At 38.0% G+C, this 25,222-nt stretch overlaps 1 protein-coding gene across 3 annotated transcripts in view; it reads right to left on the bottom strand.

Moving 5' to 3' along the window:
• The window catches only part of LOC126262770 (uncharacterized), a 152,980-nt gene that overhangs the window by 46,183 nt on the left and 81,575 nt on the right, over nt 1–25,222 (bottom strand). For all 3 annotated transcript variants that reach the window (XM_049959583.1, XM_049959584.1, XM_049959585.1), the window contains exons 5-6: nt 5,149–5,324; nt 4,585–4,747 (exon numbers count right to left, since the gene is read on the bottom strand). In XM_049959583.1, coding sequence (XP_049815540.1) covers nt 4,585–4,747; nt 5,149–5,324 — 339 coding nt within the window. The remainder of the gene's footprint in view (nt 1–4,584; nt 4,748–5,148; nt 5,325–25,222) is intronic.

Below are 25,222 nucleotides of genomic sequence, written 5' to 3'. Positions count from 1 at the left end.
GCCTTCAGAGAATGGTTCCAGACCCGAACAGAGGAAGCTAGGGTAAAATATAAGGAAAGCAAGAAAGCAGCACAGACCATAGTAAGGGCGGAGAAGAAGAAGTGGATGGAAAAATGGACAAGAATGTTAGAAGAGGACAGTGAAGGGAACAAAAAAGTACTTTACACCATGGTAAGAAATAAGAGGAACGACAGAAGCGAGTGCCTGAGGATCATGGATAATAATGGAAGAGTTGTGGAGGAAATGCATGAGCTCAAAAAGATTTGGAAGGAGTACTTTGAAGATCTGTTGAATGCCACCAAGCGGGTAACTAACAGCGATGGAGAGCCTAAGGCAGCAGACGATTATATTAGTGGGGAAATTGATGATCTAACTTGGAATGAAGTGGAAGAAGCCATAAAGAGGATGAAAGGGGGCAAGGCACCAGGTTGGGACGAAGTAACAGTGGATATGATACGAGCAGCAGGAGTAGTAGGAACCCAGTGGCTATATAGAGTGCTGAGGGTGGTGTGGAAGGAGAACAGAATTCCTGAGGATTGGAAGAAAGGAATTATAGTCCCGATCTTCAAGAAAGGGGATAAAAGGAGATGTGAGAACTACAGAGGAATCACCCTGCTATGCCACTGTGGAAAAATCTATGAAAAGATCCTGGAGAAGAGAATAAGAAGCAGTATTGAAAGTAGACTGCAAGAGGAGCAGTACGGTTTCAGACCGGGAAGATCAACAACGGACCTCATATTTGCGGTAAGGCAACTGCAGGAAAGGCACTATGAGTACGGGAAGGACTTAATCATGGCCTTTTTAGATATTGAGAAGGCGTATGACAGTATCTGTAGGGACAAGCTCTGGGATGTGCTGAACGCAAAAGGGATAGATGAAGAGATAACACGAAAAGTCAGAAAAATGTATGAGGGAAGTGAGAGTTGTGTGAAAGTGGGGAGGGAACGTACTGCATGGTTCAAGCTGGAAAATGGGCCGCGACAGGGAAGTGCACTTTCGCCTTTATTGTTTATTATTGTTATGGATGAAATCCTACAGCAAGTATCAGATGCAATTGGAGATCATAAAATGAAAGCAGTGCTTTTTGCCGATGACCTGATGTTATGGGGAAATTGCGAGAAGGAGGTGCAAGAGCAGTTAGATGTATGGGAGGCAATGGCAGCACAATATGGAATGCATTTCTCTGCAAAGAAAAGTGAAATAATTGTCACAACAAGGAAGAAGAATAGGCCAAATGTGGATATAACTTGTGGAGGGGAAAAACTACAAGTGGTAGAGAACTTCAAGTACCTGGGAAGCATGATTGAAAGTAAGGGAGGAAACGCAATGGAAATAAATGAAAGGTGCAGAAAAGCAGGGCAGTTCTACAAATGCATTAGGGGGCTTATTTGGAGCAAGGAGGTGCCACAGAAATCCAAGGGAATTATATACCGAACATACTTTGTCCCCATATTGACATACGGAAGTGAGACATGGGTAATGCACAAAAGCGACAAAAGTAGAATACAGGCTAGTGAAATGAAGTTCCAGAGGAGCAGGTTGAGTGTAACAAGACGAGACAGATTGCGAAATGTGTATGTGAGGGAAAGACTAAAGGAGGAACCAGTACAGGACAGGATAGAAAAATCAAGACTGCAATGGTATGGACACATGAAGAGAATGGATGAGGGAAGAATTCCAAAGAGGATGTTTGATCTGCAACTGGAGGGGAAGAGGCCCAGAGGAAGACCAAGAGATAGATGGGTGAAGGGAGTGAAGGAATGTGTGACGAGAAGAGGAGAGAACTGGACAAAGGTGGAAGAGGGGGAATGGTGGAAAGACAGAACACGATGGAGAGGCTTGTGTTCCCGACAGACCCAGCCAGTGGCTGGAAACTGTCCAAGATGACGACGACGAATAAACCATCATTAGATAATAAACAAGTCCTGACAAGTCTTTTGATGGCTGTTATGTACATGTATCATACAAAAAGTGCCAGGGGGGTATCCTATACAAAACTTTTACAGTTTAAAATACTATTTCCCTCATTTTACATTTTCCCACATTCCCTTGAAAAGAGTAAAAGCGGGGTTTCATTGTAGTTTTATTAAAACTTGCTTCTTTATGAAGGGGTCTATTCTTATTAGTGTTCCCCAATATCTGTTTTTTTTTTTTTTAAACAAATGAACAATTTTATTCAAGCTAACATCCAAAAGTGTTTTAGACACTTAATATAGGACAGAGAAACATTTAATCTGTTAAAAGGCAAATGACACATTTCTTCTTTTCACAATATTATTTTAATTACTCCAAAAGTGAGGCAATTTCTCTTTTAATCAGAAATCATGTAAATTTAATTCATCAGGTCTCTGCTACTTGGTGAGTATTACCACTCAATGAAAATTGGCTCACATTCTTTCTGCCTGGCATGAGTATTATCCCCGTAAAATGGTGATGAACATCTACAAAAATTTAAAGAAAGTTGCAGAGACTGTGATGCTCCATATTCCAGCAAGCAACACCATCTTTATTTTACACTTGGGCAGCATCGGGTAGGCAAGAAAGGTATACGATTTAACTAGTGGTGGTGGTGGTGGTGGTTAGTGTTTAACGTCCCGTCGACAACGAGGTCATTAGAGACGGAGCGCAAGCTCGGGTTAGGGAAGGATTGGGAAGGAAATCGGCCGTGCCCTTTCAAAGGAACCATCCCGGCATTTGCCTGAAACGATTTAGGGAAATCACGGAAAACCTAAATCAGGATGGCTGGAGACGGGATTGAACCGTCGTCCTCCCGAATGCGAGTCCAGTGTGCTAACCACTGCGCCACCTCGCTCGGTGATTTAACTAGGTACTTTTACGTATGATGTAGGTAATAAAATGGTGGTGTTTTTTCAGTTTGTTTCATGTTGCAAGGGGAAGATCCTGGCAAGTGATCCAGTGGTGTTACACTGACGAACAGTGCAGATCACTAATCGCAAGAGCGCTGACGATCCGCGATAGCTAGAACACTGTGTCATCACCATCAGCATCTTCTCTGTGCACAATTATAAAATTGATTTTTAAAATAATTTATGTAAAAATATCAGTTCAAAAAAAGTCTTGAACATGTAGAGACCACTGCATGTTATTCCAATACCTTGTGAATAAAATGAGTGTTATTTTAAATGGTGATAATAATGTCTATTGACTAGCGTAGTGTTTGTACCAACAAGCAAAACAGAAATTATTTCAGTTTTACTTACTAAGGAATAATTTTAAATAGCCTTTGATTGCTGTATATAACTGAAGGACATGACTTTGATTTTAACTTCTGCTGATCACTGCACACAACTCTGAAGTTATTAGGGAGTAAGTTTATGTTGGAATTATGTTGTACATCAGAACATATATTGAACGTTTTACCGGTTTGTGAATAAGTGTCTGAATTAACAGTTTTTGAAAGTTAGATTAAGGAGAAACATAACTACTCTAAAATGACTAACTTTGAACAATACAGCAAAATAGTTTCATTTTATTGCTTGAGCCTACATTTGTTCTTGGTGGCAATTCCAGAGTATTCTCAGAACAATACGGTTACACAAGCTTTGCTTCCTGTGACAGAATTAATAGTTTCAGATTATTGGTGTGATTGAAAGCAAAGTGGACATAGTAGTTTTAAAGAGTAAACAGTATTACATTCACATCACAGATATTAACTGATATTTTAAGAGGAAATCAATTTAAAGTGATATATGCTTCAATATTGTGCAACAGTACTGTCAGTTGTTATCTGTGGGTGATAGAATTTAACAATGTGATGTGTCATTGTTTTAGTGAAATGAAAAAAAAAAAGCAGAAATTGAAATTCATTTTCCATTAAGAAAGATAGAAACTAATTATGAAATAATTTCATAGAAGATATGGTTGCACCAATTAATGCAGTATATACACCAACAAAAGAATGCATTTGTAGAACATTAATTAATTTATAATACACCTGAAGAATGAATATAATGTCTTATCATGTCTCAGAATATACTCGCCTGACTCAGCTGGTTATTAAAGACAGAAAGGCATTCATTAATTGCACTGACTGACTGTTTCGTCGGTTCTCGGAAGAATATTTTATACATTATAAATTAAAACAAACACAACATTGTTGTAATATTCTACAATATTTATTATTTATTTCACAAACTAGTTTTCGGCTGTTATGCCATCGTACCTGATGATGATGTAACTGCTGAAAATCTATTTGTGAAATAAATAATAAATACTGTAGAATATTACAACAGTGTTGTGTGTGTTTTCAGGCATCTTTAAATGCATTCAGTTATTCATATTATATTAACTGAGAGAGCACGTAGTTGGTGGTGTATTGCATCGCGACTAAGGAGGAGATACATCACGGTGAAATAATGGAGGCAGTTATTGGCATTCATTTCCTTAAAATGTCACATTAAACTCATTACCTAATTCTGATCACACAGTGTATCAGGTTTGAAAAACAGAAAGTTATTAATAAAGGGGAGGAAATACAGCATACCAAACTCAAAAATAAAAGAGAGGCCTTCATGAAAATGTTGAAATGAATAGCAAAGTACTAAACAGAAATAAGCAACTTACCTGTAGTATTAGCTTCACCTGGTAATTCTATATCGGAATCAGGTGATGGAGAAGGAGCATTTACGTCAGGAGATGGGATAGGGCTAGCTTCTTTCAATGTTGGTATCATTTCATCCAAACGACGTTTCAAATTTTTCACACGACTGCCAAAGTTCCTGTAAGCCTGCAAATAACGAATACCATTTACAATGAAGAAATAAGCTATATTTGAAACTTCTTGGCAGATTAAAACTGTGAGCACTTGCCCGCGAAAGGCAAAGGTCCCGAGTTCGAGTCTCGGTCGGGCACACAATTTTAATCTGCCAGGAAGTTTCATATCAGCGCACACTCCGCTGCAGAGTGAAAATCTCATTCTGGAAGCTGTATTTATTTATAGAAAAATTTTTTATATTCAAAATCTTTCTGAAAAATTTTAAGAAACTAATATTTTATTTATTACTCAAGTTACTGATAATAACAACGTTCAAGGAATAAAAACATGTATCTATTCCCCAATTTCATGTAACTTCCATAAAGTTATTCAGCTGTGTGATTATTCATATCATACATATAAAAATATCTTACATTTGCAACAACTCTTGCTTCCCCCTTCTGTGTGTTATAAAAATTCTCTCCCTGTTCAAGAAGATCAATGAGGACTGCACGCTCCTTCATTTCTACTTCAAGGGCATGTATGTAAGCCTCCATCTTACTGATGCCACAGTCAACTTCTGCAACCATGTCATCTCCCTGTCTTCTATCTGAAACAGATAATTTTAATTAGGCTACGGCTCGAAGAGTTACACAGGTAAAGGTTGTGGTACATATATTCACATTTGGTGACAGAATGGTCCGCTGTACGTTGTTTCCACATACTTGCCACACATGGGGATAAAAATGTAATACACTGAATAGCCAAAGAAACTGGCACACCTTCCAAACATTGTGTAGGGCTCCGCAAGCACACATAAGTGCCGTAACACGACGTGGCATGGACGCAACTAATGTCTGGAGTAGTGCTGGAAGGAACTGACACCATAGATCCTGCAGGGCTATCTATAAATCTGTAAGAGTACAAGGGGGTGGAGATCTCCTGTGAACAGCATGTTACAAGGCATCCCAGATATGCTAAATAATGTTCATGTCTTGGGAGTTCGGTAGCCAGCGTAAGGGTTTAAAATCAGAAGAGTGTTCCTGGAGCCAATCTGTAGCAATTCTGGATGTGTGGGGTGTCACACTGTCCTGCTGGAAATGACCAAGTCCGTCAGAATGAACAATGGACATAAATGGATGCAGGTGATTAGACACGATGCTTATGTACATGTCATCTGTCAGAGTCGTATGTAGACATATCAGGGGTCACATGTCACTCCAACTGCACACGCCCACACCATTACAGAGCACCCACCAGCTTGAACAGTCCCCTGTTGACATGCAGGGTCCATAGATTCATTAGCTTGTCTCCATACCCATACACGTCCATCCGCTCGATACATAGGCAATAAAAAAATATAACATTAAAAATTACAAATTATTTTTTTTACAAATATGTATACATTGTAACTATCTGATTAAAGGGAACAAACTGTATAGATTTGTCATGACAAAAATGAATAAATAATATCTTTGAATTTTCTAATTTTGCCAAAACCTTTGAAGCTTCACTCAACATATATGCTCTTTTTGTTTCTAATTCTTCAATTTCAGCTTGAGTTAATTAGTTCAATAATCGTTCCCCCTTTTCTTCTTTCACTTTCCCTTGCTTTATGTTTCATATCTTCTTTGTACAAAGAATGTACATTGCGAAAACAGTGCGTAAGACCGAGCAGTCCACTGGTGTACTGCCAGTTCATAGTGCCAGTTGGACACTATAAACCGGCAGTACACCCGTGGACCGTTCAATCAACAAATATACCAGGAGAAACTGAAGACTCACAGAGTATAAGACTTTTATCAATGCTGAAACTGTCAACTCCATTTGCGTCGTATGTGCACCTTTTTTTCCGTTAGATTTTCATCTATAATTTCAGAGTTTACACAGAAGCCTCACTCGCCGGAAGCATTTCCACATGAGATTATTAAAATAATTTGCACAAAATCTCAGAAATTTGGGCACGGCTTTGAAGAGAATTTGATTACATTAATTCAGAATTTATCAAGATGATTTTCACTTCTCAAAAAACACTTCATTTTGTCTTCAATTCTATTTTCTCTGCAGATCTTCACAAATTCAAGTTTGACGCAGCCTGCCTTTGAAACCAATATTCTTGCATTTGATACCAAAATTTAAGGACATACTACCAATCTTCTTTGAGCTACTTCCTGGTTTAATGCGATTTGTGGATTCAAACAGAAAATCACACACATTATGTTGTATTTAAGCAGTGATCTTTCCCGCAACTTCTCTACTATGCCAATAATGCATGTTTGCACGTTTTGCTTTAGCAACAATATTTCCTCTTCAAATACATTCTTAATTTTTTTTTTTTTTTTTTTTTTTTCAGCACACTTCTTGTAGCAAAATCCAGATTGAACCATTTTGCTGTAATAAGATTCTTTACATCCTTTAAATTGATTTTCATTAAGAAGCTTTGCTTTTTAAGATTCCCAGTTTCACAACTCACTGCATCAAAACGTTCATAAGGTTATGTAATACTTCATACAGAAATGGATCCATTGGGATATCACTCTCAAAACTGAGTAAAAATGGTTCTAACAAGCATGCTGTTGAAATGAAGACTGTCAGTTTCGGAGCCTGCAGTTTGTCATTGACAACTTCACAAACAACTGCGAAACTTGATGACTGAGGAACAGTTTTCGATTTATTTATCTCAGTTACATAAGTTCAAATATGTTCGAGACTTTCTACAACTTTTTCAGATGCAGTGGCATTTGCGACCCATCTTGTTCCACAAAGTGACTTAGGAAAAGTTGAAAATCCAGTTATCTCAGATACATTCTTAATTTCTTTCAGAGCACTTCTTGTAGAAAAATTCAGGTTGAACTGTCTTGCTGCAATAAGATTCCTTACATCCTTTAAGTAGATTTTTATTAAGAAATTTTTCTTATTAAGAGTTTCACAACTCACTGCATCAAAATGTTCATAAGGTTATGTAATACCTCATGCAGGTGAATCATGAAATAAATAATAACGTGCGCTTAAAAATTACACAATTTCCCATTTAGTTTTGGATTTGCTTGTTTTGTTCAGCACCATGTAATAAAATCAAACTGCACATACCGATCTGTAGCAGTTGCAGACAATCGAAGGATACTTCCAGTTCTGTGTTAAAGTCATTCAAAAATTTTAAATTCACATTTGGTCCATCCATTGATAACTGCAACTTATGATCTTTTTACACCTTCAAGCAAATCATTTGCCTTTGTACGTTTCAGAACAACAGAATCAAAGTAACATACTGTTATTAATTACTTATCATGGTCTCAAAATTGTACATATAAATCCACCTGGATTTTTCGAAAAATAGTATTCATACTTTCATCAAATGTGAGTATAATCATTTAACAATTGTCAATGAGATCAACATGTTTACGTCTCGTGTATGGTGCCAATCTGTATGCAATGCTGTAACCAAGTTTCGATTTTTGTAATTGCATTTTCTTTGTAATTTGACTGCACAGAAATAATGAAGGGAATAATGCTACACAGTCCGCCGAGCTCCAAACTGATAAATGACTCCTGGTGGCGTGCATAAACCACAAAATATCAGGTCATATAATGCCATCTGATAGTAAATCTGACTGTGCTGTAGACTGATTCCCTGGATCATTCTGTGCCTTTGAATATATTGATTTGTTTGATGCTGGCTCTCCTATTTATAAATTAACAAATTTTACTTCAGACTAAAAATAGTTTATAATACTTCTCAAAATTTTGATGAAATCTACACCTCCCTCAAAAAACGCTGTGCAACCAGATAGTTTCTTCTCCTCCCCTCTTTCTTCCCTAGCCTGGGTCTAACTTTTTCATCACATATTTTAAGAACGCAATTGAGGTTTCTCATATCTACTACTGAGAAGAATATTGTGTGCATAGTGGGCAACCCATACGATATTCGAACTCGCTTTCGGCTCGTACAGCTAACCTCACACTTTGTAAACAGTCAACAGTCAAACCGGTTCCCATTACAAGTTGAGTAACAGCTTCCAGGGGCAACAATAATTTTATTTTCTGTATTTCATATAATTATTGACTGAATTTAGAAATTTAAAATGCTGTTGTAATCTACTTATTAAGAGATATAATCTTACAGTAAGTCAAGTATTATAGTTGGAAACACACAGCATAATTCACGGTGCACAAATTACCCGGACCATATTCATCCAGTATTTGAGAATGAGAGCACTTAGCGACTTCCAATGAACTTTACACCTTATTTAAAGCCTTTTCTAAACTTTTTGTGACTTATAGCCCCATAAAATGACGAAAGAGAAAAGTTTATCACTTAGTAACTGTTCGCTGTCCTAGCTTCATGCATGATGTTTTAATTTGGTACCCTTTTACTACCGGTACATTTCTTTCAGATGTTTGAAGCTGTTTTATACATGGGAGTTCAATTCTTTAAGGAATTGGGGATGTGGGGTGGGGATGTTCCTGGTTCATCCCTGAACTAAACCACTGAAGTCTATTGTCCATTTCCAGAAGAATGACTAAATAATAAAGATCAGTTGCTTATGTGTTTCAATAAAACATTTATTTACAAAAAATTAATTTTTGCAGGTTTTATATTTTATAACTAATTAATTTGTGATACTTCACACAAATTTAAGACATACCAGCACTAAAAATAGATAATTAAAAGTATTATATGTTATATAAAAGTTATTTGTAAAATTACCTTGGAGTGATGTATGGATGACTCTGACAAAATTTGTTGTTGAATATCTGGAATGTTGCATGAATGCATCTAGTGGCAGCTACTTTTGTAACAGAAGCTCATAAGACTTTTGAACGCTTTCATGATGTGTTCAGCTGCCATTCTCTTTATTTCACATACAACCGTACATAAGTCTTTTCCGATATTATGTTGTGCTTGTATGCGACTGCAACATTTTTGGGATTCCAGCAACCCCAAGGCAAAAACACTATTTTGAATAAACTGCTGGCACGACCTTGTTCGAAGCCATACTACAATTTCGCATAGTTTGTTCTCTTTCGAATTATTATTGTTTATACTACATTTCCAACTGTGATTACCAAGCACACATTCTTTTATTTGATAGTCTGTGCAGTTTACAAATTTTCTTTATTTATGTTGTTACGGGGTTTTCTACCTTCATTCAACTGCTTAAAAATGACACAGGGTGTCTATAGATTTTCAGGGTATAAAATTCATGACTTTTTCATTACGTCTTTAGTTATATTTGTGACCTCTTGAAAGTGTTTGTAGTACAAGGACAAAAACATTTTTTTATGAAACTGGAAGCTGTCTGAAATGAAACTGAATGTAATAATTTTTGTATCACTTATACTGTATGTCAGCGTGAATAATGTAACTACGTATAACTTGCACGATATCATTCATCAAATGCTATGAAAACATCATAACTCCCACACGGAATGGGGTATGACTATTTTCAGATATATTTATCATCACATCAATTAAAATACAAATTGTTTTAACATAGAAATTTAGTGAAAACTTACAACTTGCCTGAAGACAATAAATAATTTTTAAGGTACAAAATTTGTAAAATTTAAACTTCACAGTAAAAGATTCAATGTTAAAGTTTAATCAAACAACGGAAAATCCAGGATGGAATGTAACAATACAAGAGAAGGAAAGTTGCCACTCACCATATAGCGGAGATGCTGAGCCGCGATAGGCACAATAAAAAGATTCACACAAACATAGCTTACACTGCAGTGTTGTTTCAGCTCTTTGAGACTGCAGAGTGTGTGCAAGTTGTGCTTGCGTGAGTGTGTATGTGTATATGTGTGTCTACTGCTGACAAAGGCCTTAATGGCCGAAAGCTATATTTTTGTGATTTTTTTATTGTGCCTATCGCAACTCAGCATCTCCGCTATATGGTGAGTGGCAACTTTCCTTCTCTCGTATTGTTACAATGTTAAAGTTTCTTAGCTAAAATTGAAACTTCAAAATCTAAAGCTACAGCTTCTTCTTTTGCCTTTTCTATAATCGTTCTTTTTATTTTTCAGCTCTTTTATTTCTTGAACTGGCCTTTAAAGATTGGCCACTTCATTTTAATCAGTTTTTAAGGCTTCTACTCTTTTTGATGAAGAATTCTTCACAGCTAGTATCATTGATTTTGTAATGTCCACATTCAGTTGTTTCTCACTATTAAGTAAACCATCTAACAATTGTACTCCATTACAAACAATTATTTCTGCAACAATTTCAACGATTTTATCTTCTTCTCAGTTTTCAACTAAAACTTCTTTGTTGAAAGCCTCTTTCAATGGCAGCATTTCCATGAAACATGCATAACAGCTTCTGCATGAATTTGATGAGGTCATGGTTTGCACCTTGCAGTAAATTCATTAAAAACTGATCAAGTTCGACCTAAGGATTGAATTGTTTCAGTTGTTTCTCAGAATATTCACAATATTTTAAGTGTCCTCTCTTCACTGTGTCAACTGTTGATGGAGTCATATGTTTTTTGACACAAATTCTTCCAATGCAATTGTCACTCAAGAGTTTCTCAGAATGGAGCTCTGTATAACTTCAGGTTTATATACAAGCCAATTTCGACTAGCTTTAATTGCAAAGGACTCTTCTCTGCAAATCTGCAAATTTTAGACACAGCCTTTGCGAAATACCTGTGCCCTGATTTCTGAAAATAACCACATACAGCTCAACGAAGCCACACCTCCAAACTTCTCCATCCACATCTGCCCCTCAAGGTTGCAAACGGCAGTAGCAGAGGCTTTGCTAACATGGCTTGCACAGAAGGACACACAAGTCCCCTACAAATAAAAATGCCTTTTAAGAGTTCTGGTGAATGTATTAAATGGACTGCTGGATACAACATTTTTGGGGGTAGCACTAACTTGATACTCCCTACTAGAAGCACACCTGACTGGCACACAAGACACAATTCATGACTACCCACTTAATTATTTTCATTACTTTCATGATCACCTGCTAAATTTCATGACTTTTTCACAACTTCATGACCTGCAGGCACCCTGTGAAAGTACTACCAAATACATGACCGCATTTGAAGGAAATTATTTATTTTATTTTGTAGCCCCTGAACTTCATGCCAGTTGAAACTAGTGCCCAGAAACGGGATCCAACAGTGCGTATCATGATGGCAAGTAGCCATTATGCAGTGAATAGTCACTTGTTTTAACTTGACCTGTGCAGGTGCATGAGCGGAAAAATGATGAATGAAGAAGTCATTTCTGGCCTGTTCATTTCTATAATGCCATCGACACATGGTGAAGTGAGAAAAACTATTATAAATGTCACACAGTGTTGTGAATGGAAGAAAATGCAAACAGGAAAGTACATTTTTAAACAAGGGTGAACAATTACTTGATAGTGATAACTTTTTGTAAATGCAGCAAAATGAGACACAATTACAAGCATCTAAAATGTCATTCGTCTCCTCCTGTTTGAATAATTGTGTTACAACAGCCTTGATTTAATTTCATTGCTATTCAAGGTTACTGCCATTCCACTCAACAAAATGGCCAAGCAGGCATTCACAAGCTACAGATTTATTGATATAAGATTGCGGATTACCCCGTGGTAAAACCAACAGCTAGCTTTAACTTCTTCATTCATAATATTATGTCATTCTGTCCTGTCGAGCGATTATTCAGTCCCACGGATCTGTTCCGATGCATATTGGTGCGAGTCATTACTCTTCTTGACTATGACATTGTGTTTTCAACTGCTGCCAACCATAATGATCCAACAGTTGATACAGTAGGTGTTACAACAGGCTTAACGTAATTTTAGACATGCACTAAACTGAATATGAATGTCTCTCTAAAATGCTTTTACAAAACTTATTACTTACATGTATTTCTACCACAGTAGCTGATCTATACCTTATGGCAGCCTTCGAAGCAATGAATTACCCTGTCTCTTCCCACCTCTCACACAGTAGCACCAATCAGCTTCCTCGGATTCCCGCCTCATGCAACAGATTGATGAGTATAAAACGGTTACAAATTGTTGTCTAAACATTGGACCAATGGATATTATGTGCATAACATGTAGATTCCCCTTTGAATATTTCAGTGATATTTGAAATATCACAGATGGTTTAAACTGATAATTTAGTTCAATGTGGGAATAGTACTGAAAAAAGGTTTTAAAAAGAAATTTAAGGTTTTTTTCACTTTGTTCCCAATTCTGAAAATTCCTGGATTTTTCCAGGTTTTCAAGATTTCAAGGTTCACTGGATACCCTGGTTCTGAGAAGTTACATGGTTTACAACTGGTTCAATGTCTGAGGTGTGTTAAAAAAGTATCAAACCTTTGGTTGGCAGAAATACATTTATAGATTTGGTGGTATAGAACTCTAATCCCCTTGAATGTAGTCTCCCAGAATTCATGCTGTTGCTGAAAACATTTAGGGAACAGGTCTTCTGGAATGGGCCACACTGTCGAATTCTGTGCGATGTGTTCTCTTGATTCAAACATGTTCCTTTCAGGGGCATTTGAAGCTTGAGAAATAACCCAAGTCACATGATGCCATGTCAGGGGAAAAGACAGCTTGACTAACCCAGGAATGTTGTGTCTGGTGAGGAAAATCTGAACCAGATGTACAGAATGGGGTGGTGCATTATCATGTTGGAGCTGCCAAGTTTTGAGCTGCCAAATTTTGCTGCCCACAGATCTAGTTGTTTGCAACACACAGCATCAAGAAAGCACTGAAGTGCTATTTATAAAAATTTGGCTTTGTGAAGTGTACTCAGGCATCACCCCACGAGAGCTGAGAAAAATGGTCGAATGACCTCGACACTGCTATGGAAATGCCGTGCTTTTCTTCGGTTCGGGGATGTCAGATGTTTCCACTGTTACAAGTGCATCTTTGTTTCTGCAATTTGGTTCTGGGTCATAGCCATAACTCCACATCTCATTACATGTGATTGCAGTGTTCAAAAATCTGGGGTTACTGTTTGCACTGTCCAGCATGTCCTGTGTAGTTTCCAGATAGTGTTCCCTCTGCACCGCAGTTGGCAGTTTTGGAATGACTTTCATGGAAGTTCTCTGTTTAACCCTATGACTGTTGAGTTTACTCGTCATGCTGCGTGCCACTCCTTGGGAGCTAATGATGAGTTTAGTCACACCGCCAGTTTTCCCCTGAATGTTGTTGACGAGTTAAGTCACACCCATTTTCCGGCCCCTTAGTGCTGAAGATGAGTATAGATGCACCGCTACCTGAGTGCTGATGACGAGATAACCTGCATAGTGGACTTCCCGCCCCATGCCTCAGTAGCCTTTCACAGTTCTGGCCACTAGCTTGTCGTCTGATTCTCTGTCTGTTGTGATCCTAGACTTCGCACTGCAGTTCACTGTTCATTGAAATTTACTTCAGTGTTCTTCATTTCCCGTATTTTACAAAGAAAATGGCAAGACGTCATGGGTGCACTGAGGAAGAAATCATGGAGATTCATACGAGGAGCGACACTGAGGATGAGCTGCTTGATTTTGATGAAAGTGATTTCACAGAATCAAAAAGCTCTAGCCATAAATCGTCCATATCAGCAGGGGTGTCACTGCAGTCTTGTATTTCAACAAGAGATGTTAGTTGGTCTGAATCTGAAGACACAAAAAGTGATAGTGAAATGGGTATGAAGAAATCAAGTCTTAGTGATAAATTTGAGTGAAAAGAAAATGATTTTCGGCTAGTTAATCACGCATTTGATGATATACTATCACAACACGTGTGTCACATACAGAATGAGCTAAGTATTCTGTCAGTTTTCATGTTATTCTTTACGTAAGAACTGATGGAATATATAGCTGACAAAACAAATCAGTTTTGTTTATTCACCAAGGAGAATACTCCAGAATCAGTACATTCTCGAATTTCAAAGAGGAAAGATACTGGATACAAAGAAATGTATTGATTATAGCTGTTTGATTTGTGATACCTCGCGTTAAAAAACTGAAAATTAGCGAATACTGGACCAGAGGTGTTTTTCTAAATACTCTATTTTTAGTGAACTGATGTCAAGAGACCACTTCTTGTTACTTAAGAGAACGTTACATTTTAGTGACAAATCTGCCGACACTGGAAGAGACGGATTATTCAAAATTAGTAACATTGTCAATAAAGTTCATACAGCTTTCCATTGTGCATTTAATCCACACAGAAAATCTGCATTGATCAAAGTTTGTTATTATTCAAAGGCGATTATCTTGTAACAATTGATTCCATAAAAACTGGGTAGATTCGGAATTAAAATATTTGTGTTATGAGATTGTAAGACTGGCTGGGTCATTCCACTGTTGCGGGTGTGACATTTTGTCACATTTTTCACGCATAAAGTTATATTTATTTGTATTTCAGGCGTCAGAGTAAGGCTAACTTTAATTTAGTGAATAGAATAGCATGTTATTAAGTCCCTGTAAAAATTTTAGCTCTTAATTTTACACTCTACCTGCTAAAAAAATCTTGAAGAAGTGTTGCGGATGTCACAAAACTTTACCCTTCATTTGCACATAGCCGTGTTCTTTAGTTATTTCGTCTTCTACTTCTGAATCAGGATGGTTGATAATTTTTTACACAGTGAAAAAAGGAGTAATAAAATACAAGATATGTTAACTTTTATTCACAGACACTTCCAAAAGACAACATACTTTTTTCCTTCATGTTGCGAGTGTGACGTTGCGGGTGTGACACATAGATACATCAATATTATTGAGTGAAATTTAAAGCAAAACAGCAAGAAAATACTTTAATTATTATGTTAAAATGATAAAAACTTAAACAAGAGAGAACTAGGCCTATTTCAATACTACTGAAAAACAAATAGTCCCCTGTTATTCAACAGCTTGGGTGGATTTACTTTCTGGGAGATTATTGAAATATTTTTCCAAGATACGTCTTCTTCTGTGCGCCAAATCCAGCATTTCCCACTGGGTTGCACATACTTCAGCAACACCTGCTCAGCTTGTTCATCAACTTGAAGAACTTCTGTAGAGTATTTCTTCTTCAAACAGGAGTTTCCAGTGACAGTCAACTCTGATAATACAAAATCTCCTACAGTAAGTTTCAAGGATTCTTCACTATCAACACTACACATCAAATTGTGTGCATTTTCATGGTTATGAAGTGATATCACTGTTGTAATCTCTTGGGCAGATGTAATAAAAAACCTTATAACTTCCTCTTTAACTGCTATAATGCAATGGAGTTTGTGCAATCCTGGAATAGGCTGTACGCCTTTCCAACGATTATCCAACATAGCCATTGTTAAATTAATTTCTTCAGATGATAAGTAGAGGGTTGTAATCCCTTTCAGTTTCTCCTTGACGCACTTGTAAAAATCATAACGAGTGTTAATAAGTAACCCTCCGTGAATTTACAGTTCTCCACACTGTTCTTTTCACGGTACCACCAATGCCATCAACTGCACCTTTACCATTAGAACTGGCAAAAAAAATTCCAGTCACCAGTAATGCCAAAGTAAGCTTGTAAATATGTAACATTTAATAATGTGAAGCGATTCTGTTCCATTCTGACAGGAAGAATGACTGCTTGAATACCTCTGTGAATGCTGTAATTAGTTTAATCTTGTCTTCACAGTTGGTTGGTTGGTTGGTTTTGGGGGAGGAGACCAGACTGCGAGGTCATCGGTCTCATCGGATTAGGGACGGATGGGGAAGGAAGTCGGCCGTGCCCTTTGAAAGGAACCATCCCGACATTTGCCTGGAGCGATTTAGGGAAATCACGGAAAACCTAAATCAGAATGGCCGGACGCGGGATTGAACCGTCGTCCTCCCGAATGCGAGTCCAGTGTTTCACAGTTCTTACTGGAATGACACAAGGCCTGAAGTATATATCTAGATTCTTCGTATAATATTGTCTCTTGAAACTTTGCAAGTAGGCTTTCACAGGATACTTGGTGTCTATCTTTGAGAGTATACCAATTCATGTTTCTCAGTACTTTCATGACCCTCTTCTGAGAGCCACACAAACCTGTGACCACTCTTACTGCCCTTCTTTGTATACATTTAACATCTCCTGTTAGTTCAGTTTGATATGGGTTCTGCACACTTCATAAATATTCAAAGATGATACACTTTGTTTTGTAGACTGCATTTTCTCAGTATCTTTCCAATAGACCAAAGTCTGCCATTTACATTACCTATGACTGAGCCTGTGTCATAATTTTACTTCATACTCATACAAATTGGTAAATCCGTGTAAATACATGCTGGATAGCATAGTGGAGGTCATTCTACTCAAAACACCTCATTATATTTGAGTTCAGAAGTTCTAAGATTCTACATTTGATGAAATGCAATAAGACTTGACAATAGTTTTTTGGATCACTTCTGCTATTATTCTTGTAGACAGTCATGACTTGTGCATTCTTGAAACCATTAAGGCAGTTTTTTTATGTGGGGGGTTTACAATACATTATAGAACAAACTCAGTTGCAATTTCTGCATAGATTCTGACAGCGGTCTCATCAGGACCTGTACCTGTTTAACACTTTCAGTACCAACACTATGAGGAAATATATTATTTTAAAATTTTTCACAAATTAACTTTTATTATCATAGTAAGCAATGAATACTGGAAGGAATTGACAAAAAGTAAACACTCAATTGTTTTAAGGAACCACTAGAACATAAAACTCTCAATCGGTCATTTCATGTGTTACGTCTGAAAGCAAACTCACTTTTTTCCTACACACAATCTCACATTTCAAAAATCTCATGAACCCATAATGCTTATGGTTCTAAATAAGAAGCAAAACTGGGCCTACAATTTCATTAATTTTGTTTCATTCCGAAACCACTCATAAAAGCTGTAGTACAAACTCAAATTCATGTTATCCTTACTTTCACTGTCAATGACCTTCTCAATATGGCCACTATAAAAAACAGCACGTCACCATCTCCTACAAACAAGCAGCACAACCTTCACACTGACTGTTACTTTGAACACTATAAATGATTGCTACAATGCACTAGTTTCGTAGAAGACCCGCAGTGTACCACTAGATGCCTCTGTCTTGCAACAGCATTGGTGGTTTCATCCTAAAGGCACTGGTACTTCTAAAAAAGAGATGGTGGTTTCAGGCAGAAACCACTGGTACTTGAAGGGTCAATTTTAGAAATTTTAATATTTCTGTATCTTTCTTTGTAAAGCAACAAACCAGAGTTCAGTATTTCTGCTTTTGCATTGCTATTCTTAATTTTGGTTCATCTGTCATGCTTGAATGTCTACACATCAAACTTTGGTACCACTGACAGACATTACATGAGACCAGATAGTCCTTATGTTTTATGAGAGATCTTTAGATAGGATTATGCTACAGCAGTTGAAGTCCTAATGTAGTGACCTATTGCCAGATGAATGCGTTTTATACTACAACCCTCCAAACTAGAGCTTTATGCTTTGTTTTACATCTGTAATCCAGAAGTTGCTGTTTCTTTAGAAGTTTCTTTATAGTGACTGTATACCATGGGTGGACAGGCCCTCTCATTGTGACCAGTTCTACAAGATACATATCTATCTAAAGTTTTCAGTTACATGAAGGTGAGAATCTGGTGGCTGACAGAAGGACTCAAATATGCGTGGAAAACCCCCAGAAGGGGAGGAGGAAATTACCGTATTTACTCGAATCTAAGCTGCACTCAAATCTAAGCCGCACCTGAAAAATGAGACTCGAAATGAAGGAAAAAAAATTTTCCCGAATCCAAGCCATACCCTGAAATCTGAGACTCGAAATTCAAGGGGAGAGAAAAGTTTTAGGCCGCACCTCCAAATCGAAACAATGTTGGCCCATTGTAATATGAGACACAATTTAGGTCGAATGAATGACGATACAGCTACAGTAGTTTGGTTCGAGTCGTAAGCTTAGCAGTTAAGCTTTACCAGGTAGCCATTGCTATGCATCAGATGCTCCGTCCGTATTTAAACGGGTACTCTTCCTGTTTCGCGTACTTTGTCTGGTTTGAATTGATTGCTTATTTTTCTTTGATCTGATAAGTGCCATTCTCTTTGTTATAGGTGTTTACGTCACTCTAAGCTGAAAATGCATTACTGTACTGTGTCATGCATTGTTTGTCGCATTCTGATAATGAGTGTTTACGACCTGTCGCCGCTCGCGGCATGGCTTGCTTTTGTGCACACTACCGCCACTTACAGTTTAAAAAAAAAGAGAGAGGAATCGTCTCATTAGCGAAACAATGGCAAGAGACTGCTATTTGTTGTCACTTACATTGCTGCTTTCTTTGATAATGATCAACAAGAACCAAATAATAAACAGCGTACGATAGAAGATGTTCTGAACGAGAGTTTAGCGAAAATTTTTCTCCGTTTGAAAATCTTTGCAGACGCCTATTTAGTACATTAAATTCTGCACTAAAATTAGAGACATCTTTGATTTAAAAATCTAGTCAATTGCCGTGCTTCATTTCTGACTGTATCACTATTAGTAGTAGTAGTAGTAGTAGAGGGGTTTTGTGGGCGCACGACAGCAAGGTCTTCAGCGCCCGTTCAGTATCATATTGAGACGGGTGTCAAGAAAAAACATTTACATAAAACGGAACATAAAACACGGGGAACAATCATTGAAAAATGTGTGCTCACCCACACCGAAGCGTGGGATGAAGCAGGGCGTCAGCAGTAAAACATGGACAACACAGGAAGAAAGTGGTAGAGGGAGCTAATACAACGTAGCAGGTGGAAGTGGCTGGCTGACCGCAAGGAAAAAAGGGAGGAGTCAGCCACTCTGCAATACACTAAAACCTCCAGCCTAAAAGTTTAGGCCAGAGTCCAGACACATCACAAAACTTAAAAACCCTAGACACACACGTCTCATCGTTAGCTAAAACACAAGGCAGATCCCCATCAACTTGTGCTTCTGCCATTGCATCACGGTATAAAATGCAGTCTGTTAAAATGTGCCGGACAGAGATGTGCACACCACAAGCATCACAAAACGGAGGATCCTCCCGCCGTAATAAATAGCTATGCGCCAGAGGACAGTGCCCGATCCGAAGACGTGTATCACTATTAGGCATAAGAATAATACGAATATAAACATGACATGACATGTATATTCTTCCGCGTTTACTGTTGTCTCACTCTAATTTCGTTGTTTATTAGGCACACAGGATTTAAATGAGATAGCAGCAAACACAAAAGAATACATGGCAAAATGTTTATATTCGTATTATTCTTATGGTGAAGAGAATACTGCATGTGAATCACAATTCATAGAAGTTCCTATAAGGAACTCTCTCTTCTCACAGGTAGGAAAAAATTCAGAATGTAGAGTTGGCCATATTGACAAACATCCCAAACAGTCTTGCCAGTCGGATTTTCGTAGTATATTGGAATGCTGCTACATTCGAAGATGGACAATACAGAATTCTTATTTACTTCGTTGGATAATGTATGAAAAGGCAGTGGTCGAAACTGGAGGGATAATGTATGAAAATGCAGTGGTCGAAACTTGAGGTGGAGAAAAAGGCTCATCTTCCACCTTTTTTTTTTTTTTTTAATTTATTTACTGACGCAGAGGGTTTGGCGCCAGTAGGCCTATTTATCTTTGTGCCTGCAAAGCACGCCTGTGTAGCGCTACATATATTTGATGGCAGAAGTTAGTTGTGGCAGCACCTACCAACATTTTTCAGAACTTCCACTTACTTTGTACTCGATTCTAAGCCGCAGGCGGTTTTTTGGCTTACAAAAACCGGAAAAAAAGTGCGGCTTAGATTCGAGTAAATACGGTAAGCTTCATGAGTTGGCAAGGTACATGACGTTATTTCAGTCATTACAGATAGAGCCAAATTTACGGAGAACTTTGCAATATGAGCCCACTTATTAGTATGACATTGAACCCCCTATGAGCTGAATGCATGCACTAATTCAGTTGGGAAGGGTGTCATAAAGTCTCACCTGAAAAAAAGTGGTCCACAGCTGTCTGGATGCTGGCACTGGGATGGAGTCTATGTCCAAACTGGTCCCACACATATTCTATTGGGACCAGATCAGTGGATTGTGTTGGCCACAAGAGTACCTCAACATCACACATACAGTTCATAGAGATAAATGCCATGGGTGGACAAGCATTGCCCAATTGAAAAATGGCACCACAATTCTGTCACAAGAGCGGTAACACAAGAGAATGCAGGATCTCTGTGGTGTACTGTTGTGCCATCAGAATTCCTTCAACCCCTACTGGCCATGACCTGAAGTCATATCCAATGGCTACCCACACAGTACTCCAGGAGTAACATCACTGTGCTTCTCCAAAACATTGAAAGACTGGTTCCTCTCCCACCTCACCATCAGACTCACTGACTATGGTCATCTGGAATAATGCAGAACCGCTATTCATCACAGCACATAATGCAAAGCCATTCATCAACAGTCCAAACTTCCCAGTCACAGCACCATTTCAAATGCAGCCACTTGTATAGCAGTATTAATGGCAGCCAACGACAGGAAGGTAATAGCATAGTTGGCTGCTGCTGGCTTCCGATCAATAGTGGAGGATGACAAAGAACATTGCAGTGAGGCCTTAACTTGTTCACAGATGACAGGCACAGATCTGAGGGGGTCAATGTCTTATGTCCATGGTGCACAATAAGGTGATCCTCTGACGTGGTGGTTAGCTGTAGTTGGCCTATCCTTGATAAGTATGCCAGCCCTCAGATTCCCATGCAGTCCAAAATTGGGCCACTGTCAAATCCAAATGCCCCACAAATCTGGATGTTGCGCAATTCGGCTACCTGGCCAAATGGAGACCCATAATGAGGCTCCTTTCAAATTCTGTTTTGTGTTAATCATGCTGTCTCATACGAGTACTTAGCATCTCCATGTTCCTCACAGTGATCCCTCAACCTCTGACTTTTACACACTACTTATTTGCCCTATCAATCATGAGGCAACACTGACCTTACGACTTATGTTAGAAGAAAGATTAAGGAAAGGCAAACCTAAGTTCCTAGCATTTGTAGACTTAGAGAAAGCTTTTGACAATGTTGACTGGGACACTCTCTTTCAAATTCTGAAGGTGGCAGGGGTAAAATACAGGGAGCGAAAGGCTATTTACAATTTGTAGAGAAACCAGATGGCAGTTATAAGAGTAGAGGGACATGAAAGGGAAGCAGTGGTTGGGAAGGGAGTGAGCGAGGGTTGTAGCCTCTCCCTGACATTATTCAATCTGTATATTGAGCAAGCAGTAAAGGAAACAAAAGAAAAATTCGCAGTAGGTATTAAAATCCATGGAGAAGAAACAAAAACTTTGAGGTTCGTCGATAACATTGTAATTCTACCACAGACAGTAAAGGACTTAGAAGTGCAGTTGAACGGAATGGACAGTGTCTTGAAAGGAGGATATAAGATGAACATCAACAAAAGCAAAACCAGGATCATGGAATGTAGTCAAATTAAGTCGGGTGATGCTGAGGGAATTAGATTAGGAAATGAGACACTTAAAGTAGTAAAGGAGTTTTGCTATTTGGGGAGCAAAATAACTGATGATGGTCGAAGTAGAGAAGATATAAAATGTAGACTGGCAATGTCAAGGAAAGCGTTTCTGAAGAAGAGAAATTTGTTAACATCGAGTATAGATTTTAAGTGTCAGGAAGTCTTTTCTGAAAGTATTTGTATGGAGTGTAGCCATGTATGGAAGTGAAACATGGACGATACATAGTTTGGACAAGAAGAGAATAGAAGCTTTCGAAATGTGGTGCTACAGAAGAATGCTGAAGATTAGATGGGTAGATCACATAACTAATAATGAAGTATTGAATAGAATTGGGGAGAAGAGGAGTTTGTGGCACAACTTGACAAAAAGAAGGGACCGGTTAGTAGGACATGTTTGAGGCATCAATGGATCACAGATTTAGCATTGGAGGGCAGTGCAAAGGGTAAAAATCGTAGAGGGAGACCAAGAGATGAATACACTAAGCAGATTCAGAAGAATGTAGGTTGCAGTAAGTACTGGGAGATGAAGAAGCTTGCACTGGGTAGGGTAGCATGGAGAGCTGCATCAAACCAGTCTCAGGACTGAAGACCACAACAACAGCAACAACAACGTCATGATAAGAACATTAAATATGAAAAATACTAATTCATTTTTTTTTTTTTTTGGCTGTTCAGAGAATTGCAATTCTAAATCATTTATATACCTGCCAATGGTGTATAATAATACAAAGGTACATCAACATCTGATTCATCTCCTGGGTGTTTAAGTTTTTTGTCAGGCAGTGTAGTTTAAAGTTAAACTACTAACACATTTGTACCCATTATACATGTCATTAAACAACCGTACTTCTTTTCTGATCATACAAAGAGTCAAATTCGGTGACGAAGTAATATGATGTCTAGCTTAATTGAAGATTTTCTTTGTTGTGCAAGATCAAACTGATATGAGGTTTGATGATCAGAAACATAATGCATTGTGGTAATAATCAAGTCAATCGTGCACAGTCCATCAATTAGTATATTTTATGTTTGTGTCAGAAGAAGTGGTTCTAATCATCTTGTGGTGCAGTTCTTCTTCTTGTCTCCGTGCTTGCTAAGAAAATGGGATGAGAAGTTCCGCCTTATGCAAGACACCTTTTTTCTTTTGTTTCACCCATACATGTTTCAGCACTTTTGTGCTATCGTCAGTGGGTTCTATTTTTATTTTTAACTGTAAATTTGTTGTTAACATATTAACATTTGCGTCGTTTACAACATTATGTAAAAGTTGCATTTAAAACTTAATTGGCGAAAAGTAACATACCTTACATTATGTTATTGTCCTCTTGTTTTGGTAGCTGTTATGCTACACAATATACAACTTGTCATCTGCAAACAGCAAAACGTAATTTATTTTTTGTTTGTTATGCATTTACGAACGGAAATAAGACTGTATCACGTTTTCTTTCTGTAACTTACAGTTTTGAAGTTGTGGTACATTTTCCTGTGTTGTTGCCGAAATAAATAGGCTTACTTCTTTGCCTGTGTTCGCGTGGCAATGCAGTTTTTCGATTACTCATAACATAGGCAGAGTTTTCGCTGCCATTACGTGTTGTTGTGGCTGTGTGGCGTTCATTTGTTTCGTAGCGTGTTCTGCTGGGTGAGGCGCGCGAATTTGAATTGTATTTGGTGTCAGTGGTGTGTGGTTTATGTGGGTTTGCGTGTGTGTGATGAGTACTGGGGCAGAGATGTGGGTTTGCGGGTGTGTGATGAGTACTGGGGCAGAGAGAGAGAGAAAGAAAGAGAGAAAGAAAGAGAGAGAGAGAGAGAGAGAGAGAGAGAGAGAGAGAGAGAGGATTTGGTTGTTTGTGTGTGTGTGTGTGTGTGTGTGTGTGTGTGTGTTTTACTTGTATAGTTCTTCTATTGTGGCGAAGAGAGTTTTGTTGCACAGTAATGTGTATTCATTGAGTACTTTCTTTCCTTGGATGTGGTAGTTTTCTTCTATAGTTAATTTTTGGTATAGGCTGCTGCTAGTTTTTAGGATGTGAAGGTCAGTTTCAATGTTTGTTGGGTGGTGGTTGTGTGCTACCAGGTGGTCTGCAAATGTTGAGTGTGTTCATTATATCTGGTTCTGAAGGTCCTGCATGTTTGGCCCACGTATACAGATTGACAGCAGTTGCAAGTAAGTTGGTAGATGCCAGACTGGCTGTATTTGTCAGTGTTGGTGGTAATTCTTCCGAGTCTGCTCTGTATTGTGTTGTTGGTTCTGTATGCTATGTTGAGTCCTTGTTTCTTTAGTATATTGCCCACTGTGTGTGTGACTTTGTTGTTGTAAGTCATTATGTGCCATTTGTTGCTTACTGTCTGCTGATTTGTTGTGTGATGAGTTGTGTTTGTATGTGTGTGTGTTTCATGGTTATGTGCTGTTTGTTTTTGTATTTTGTGGTTTATTTTGTCTACTCTCATTGTGTCATATCCATTCTCCTGTGCAATTTGTTTTATTGTGTTCAGTTCTTGTGTGTAGTCATGCTTATTCATGGGTATTTTGTTCAGCCTGTGAAGTAAATATGTGAAGCTGGCTTCTTTGTGGGTTATGGGGTGATTGGATTGGTTATGAATAATGGTGCTGATGAGTGTGGGTTTTCTGTAGATTGTGAATTCATGTTTGTTGTTTCTCTTGTGTATAGTGAGATCCAAGAAATTAAGTTTTTCATCTGTTTGTGTTTCTATGATGAATTGTATTTGTGGGTGGATGGAGTTTATCTTATCATGAAGTTCTTTTATGTGGGACAGTGGTTCATCTATTAGGCAAATTATGTCATCTACGTATCTGTACCAATATATTATTACTATTTTGTCAAAGATTTGTTTTTCTATCTGGTTGAGGAAAATGTCAGCTAGGAGGCCACTGATTGGGGATCCCATGGGTAGTCCATCTTGTTGAGAGTAAAATCTGTTGTTGAATGTGAAGTAGTTCTGTTCCGTGATGAGCCTGAGTATGGCTAATATTTCTCGTATGTTTGTTGTGGGTATGTTTCCTTGCAGTTGGAGGT

This window comes from Schistocerca nitens, chromosome 6 (assembly GCF_023898315.1).
Source record: "Schistocerca nitens isolate TAMUIC-IGC-003100 chromosome 6, iqSchNite1.1, whole genome shotgun sequence".
Lineage (NCBI taxonomy): Eukaryota > Metazoa > Arthropoda > Insecta > Orthoptera > Acrididae > Schistocerca > Schistocerca nitens.
Note: the sequence above shows the minus strand (reverse complement) of the source record. Positions and strands in the feature narration are given on the sequence as shown.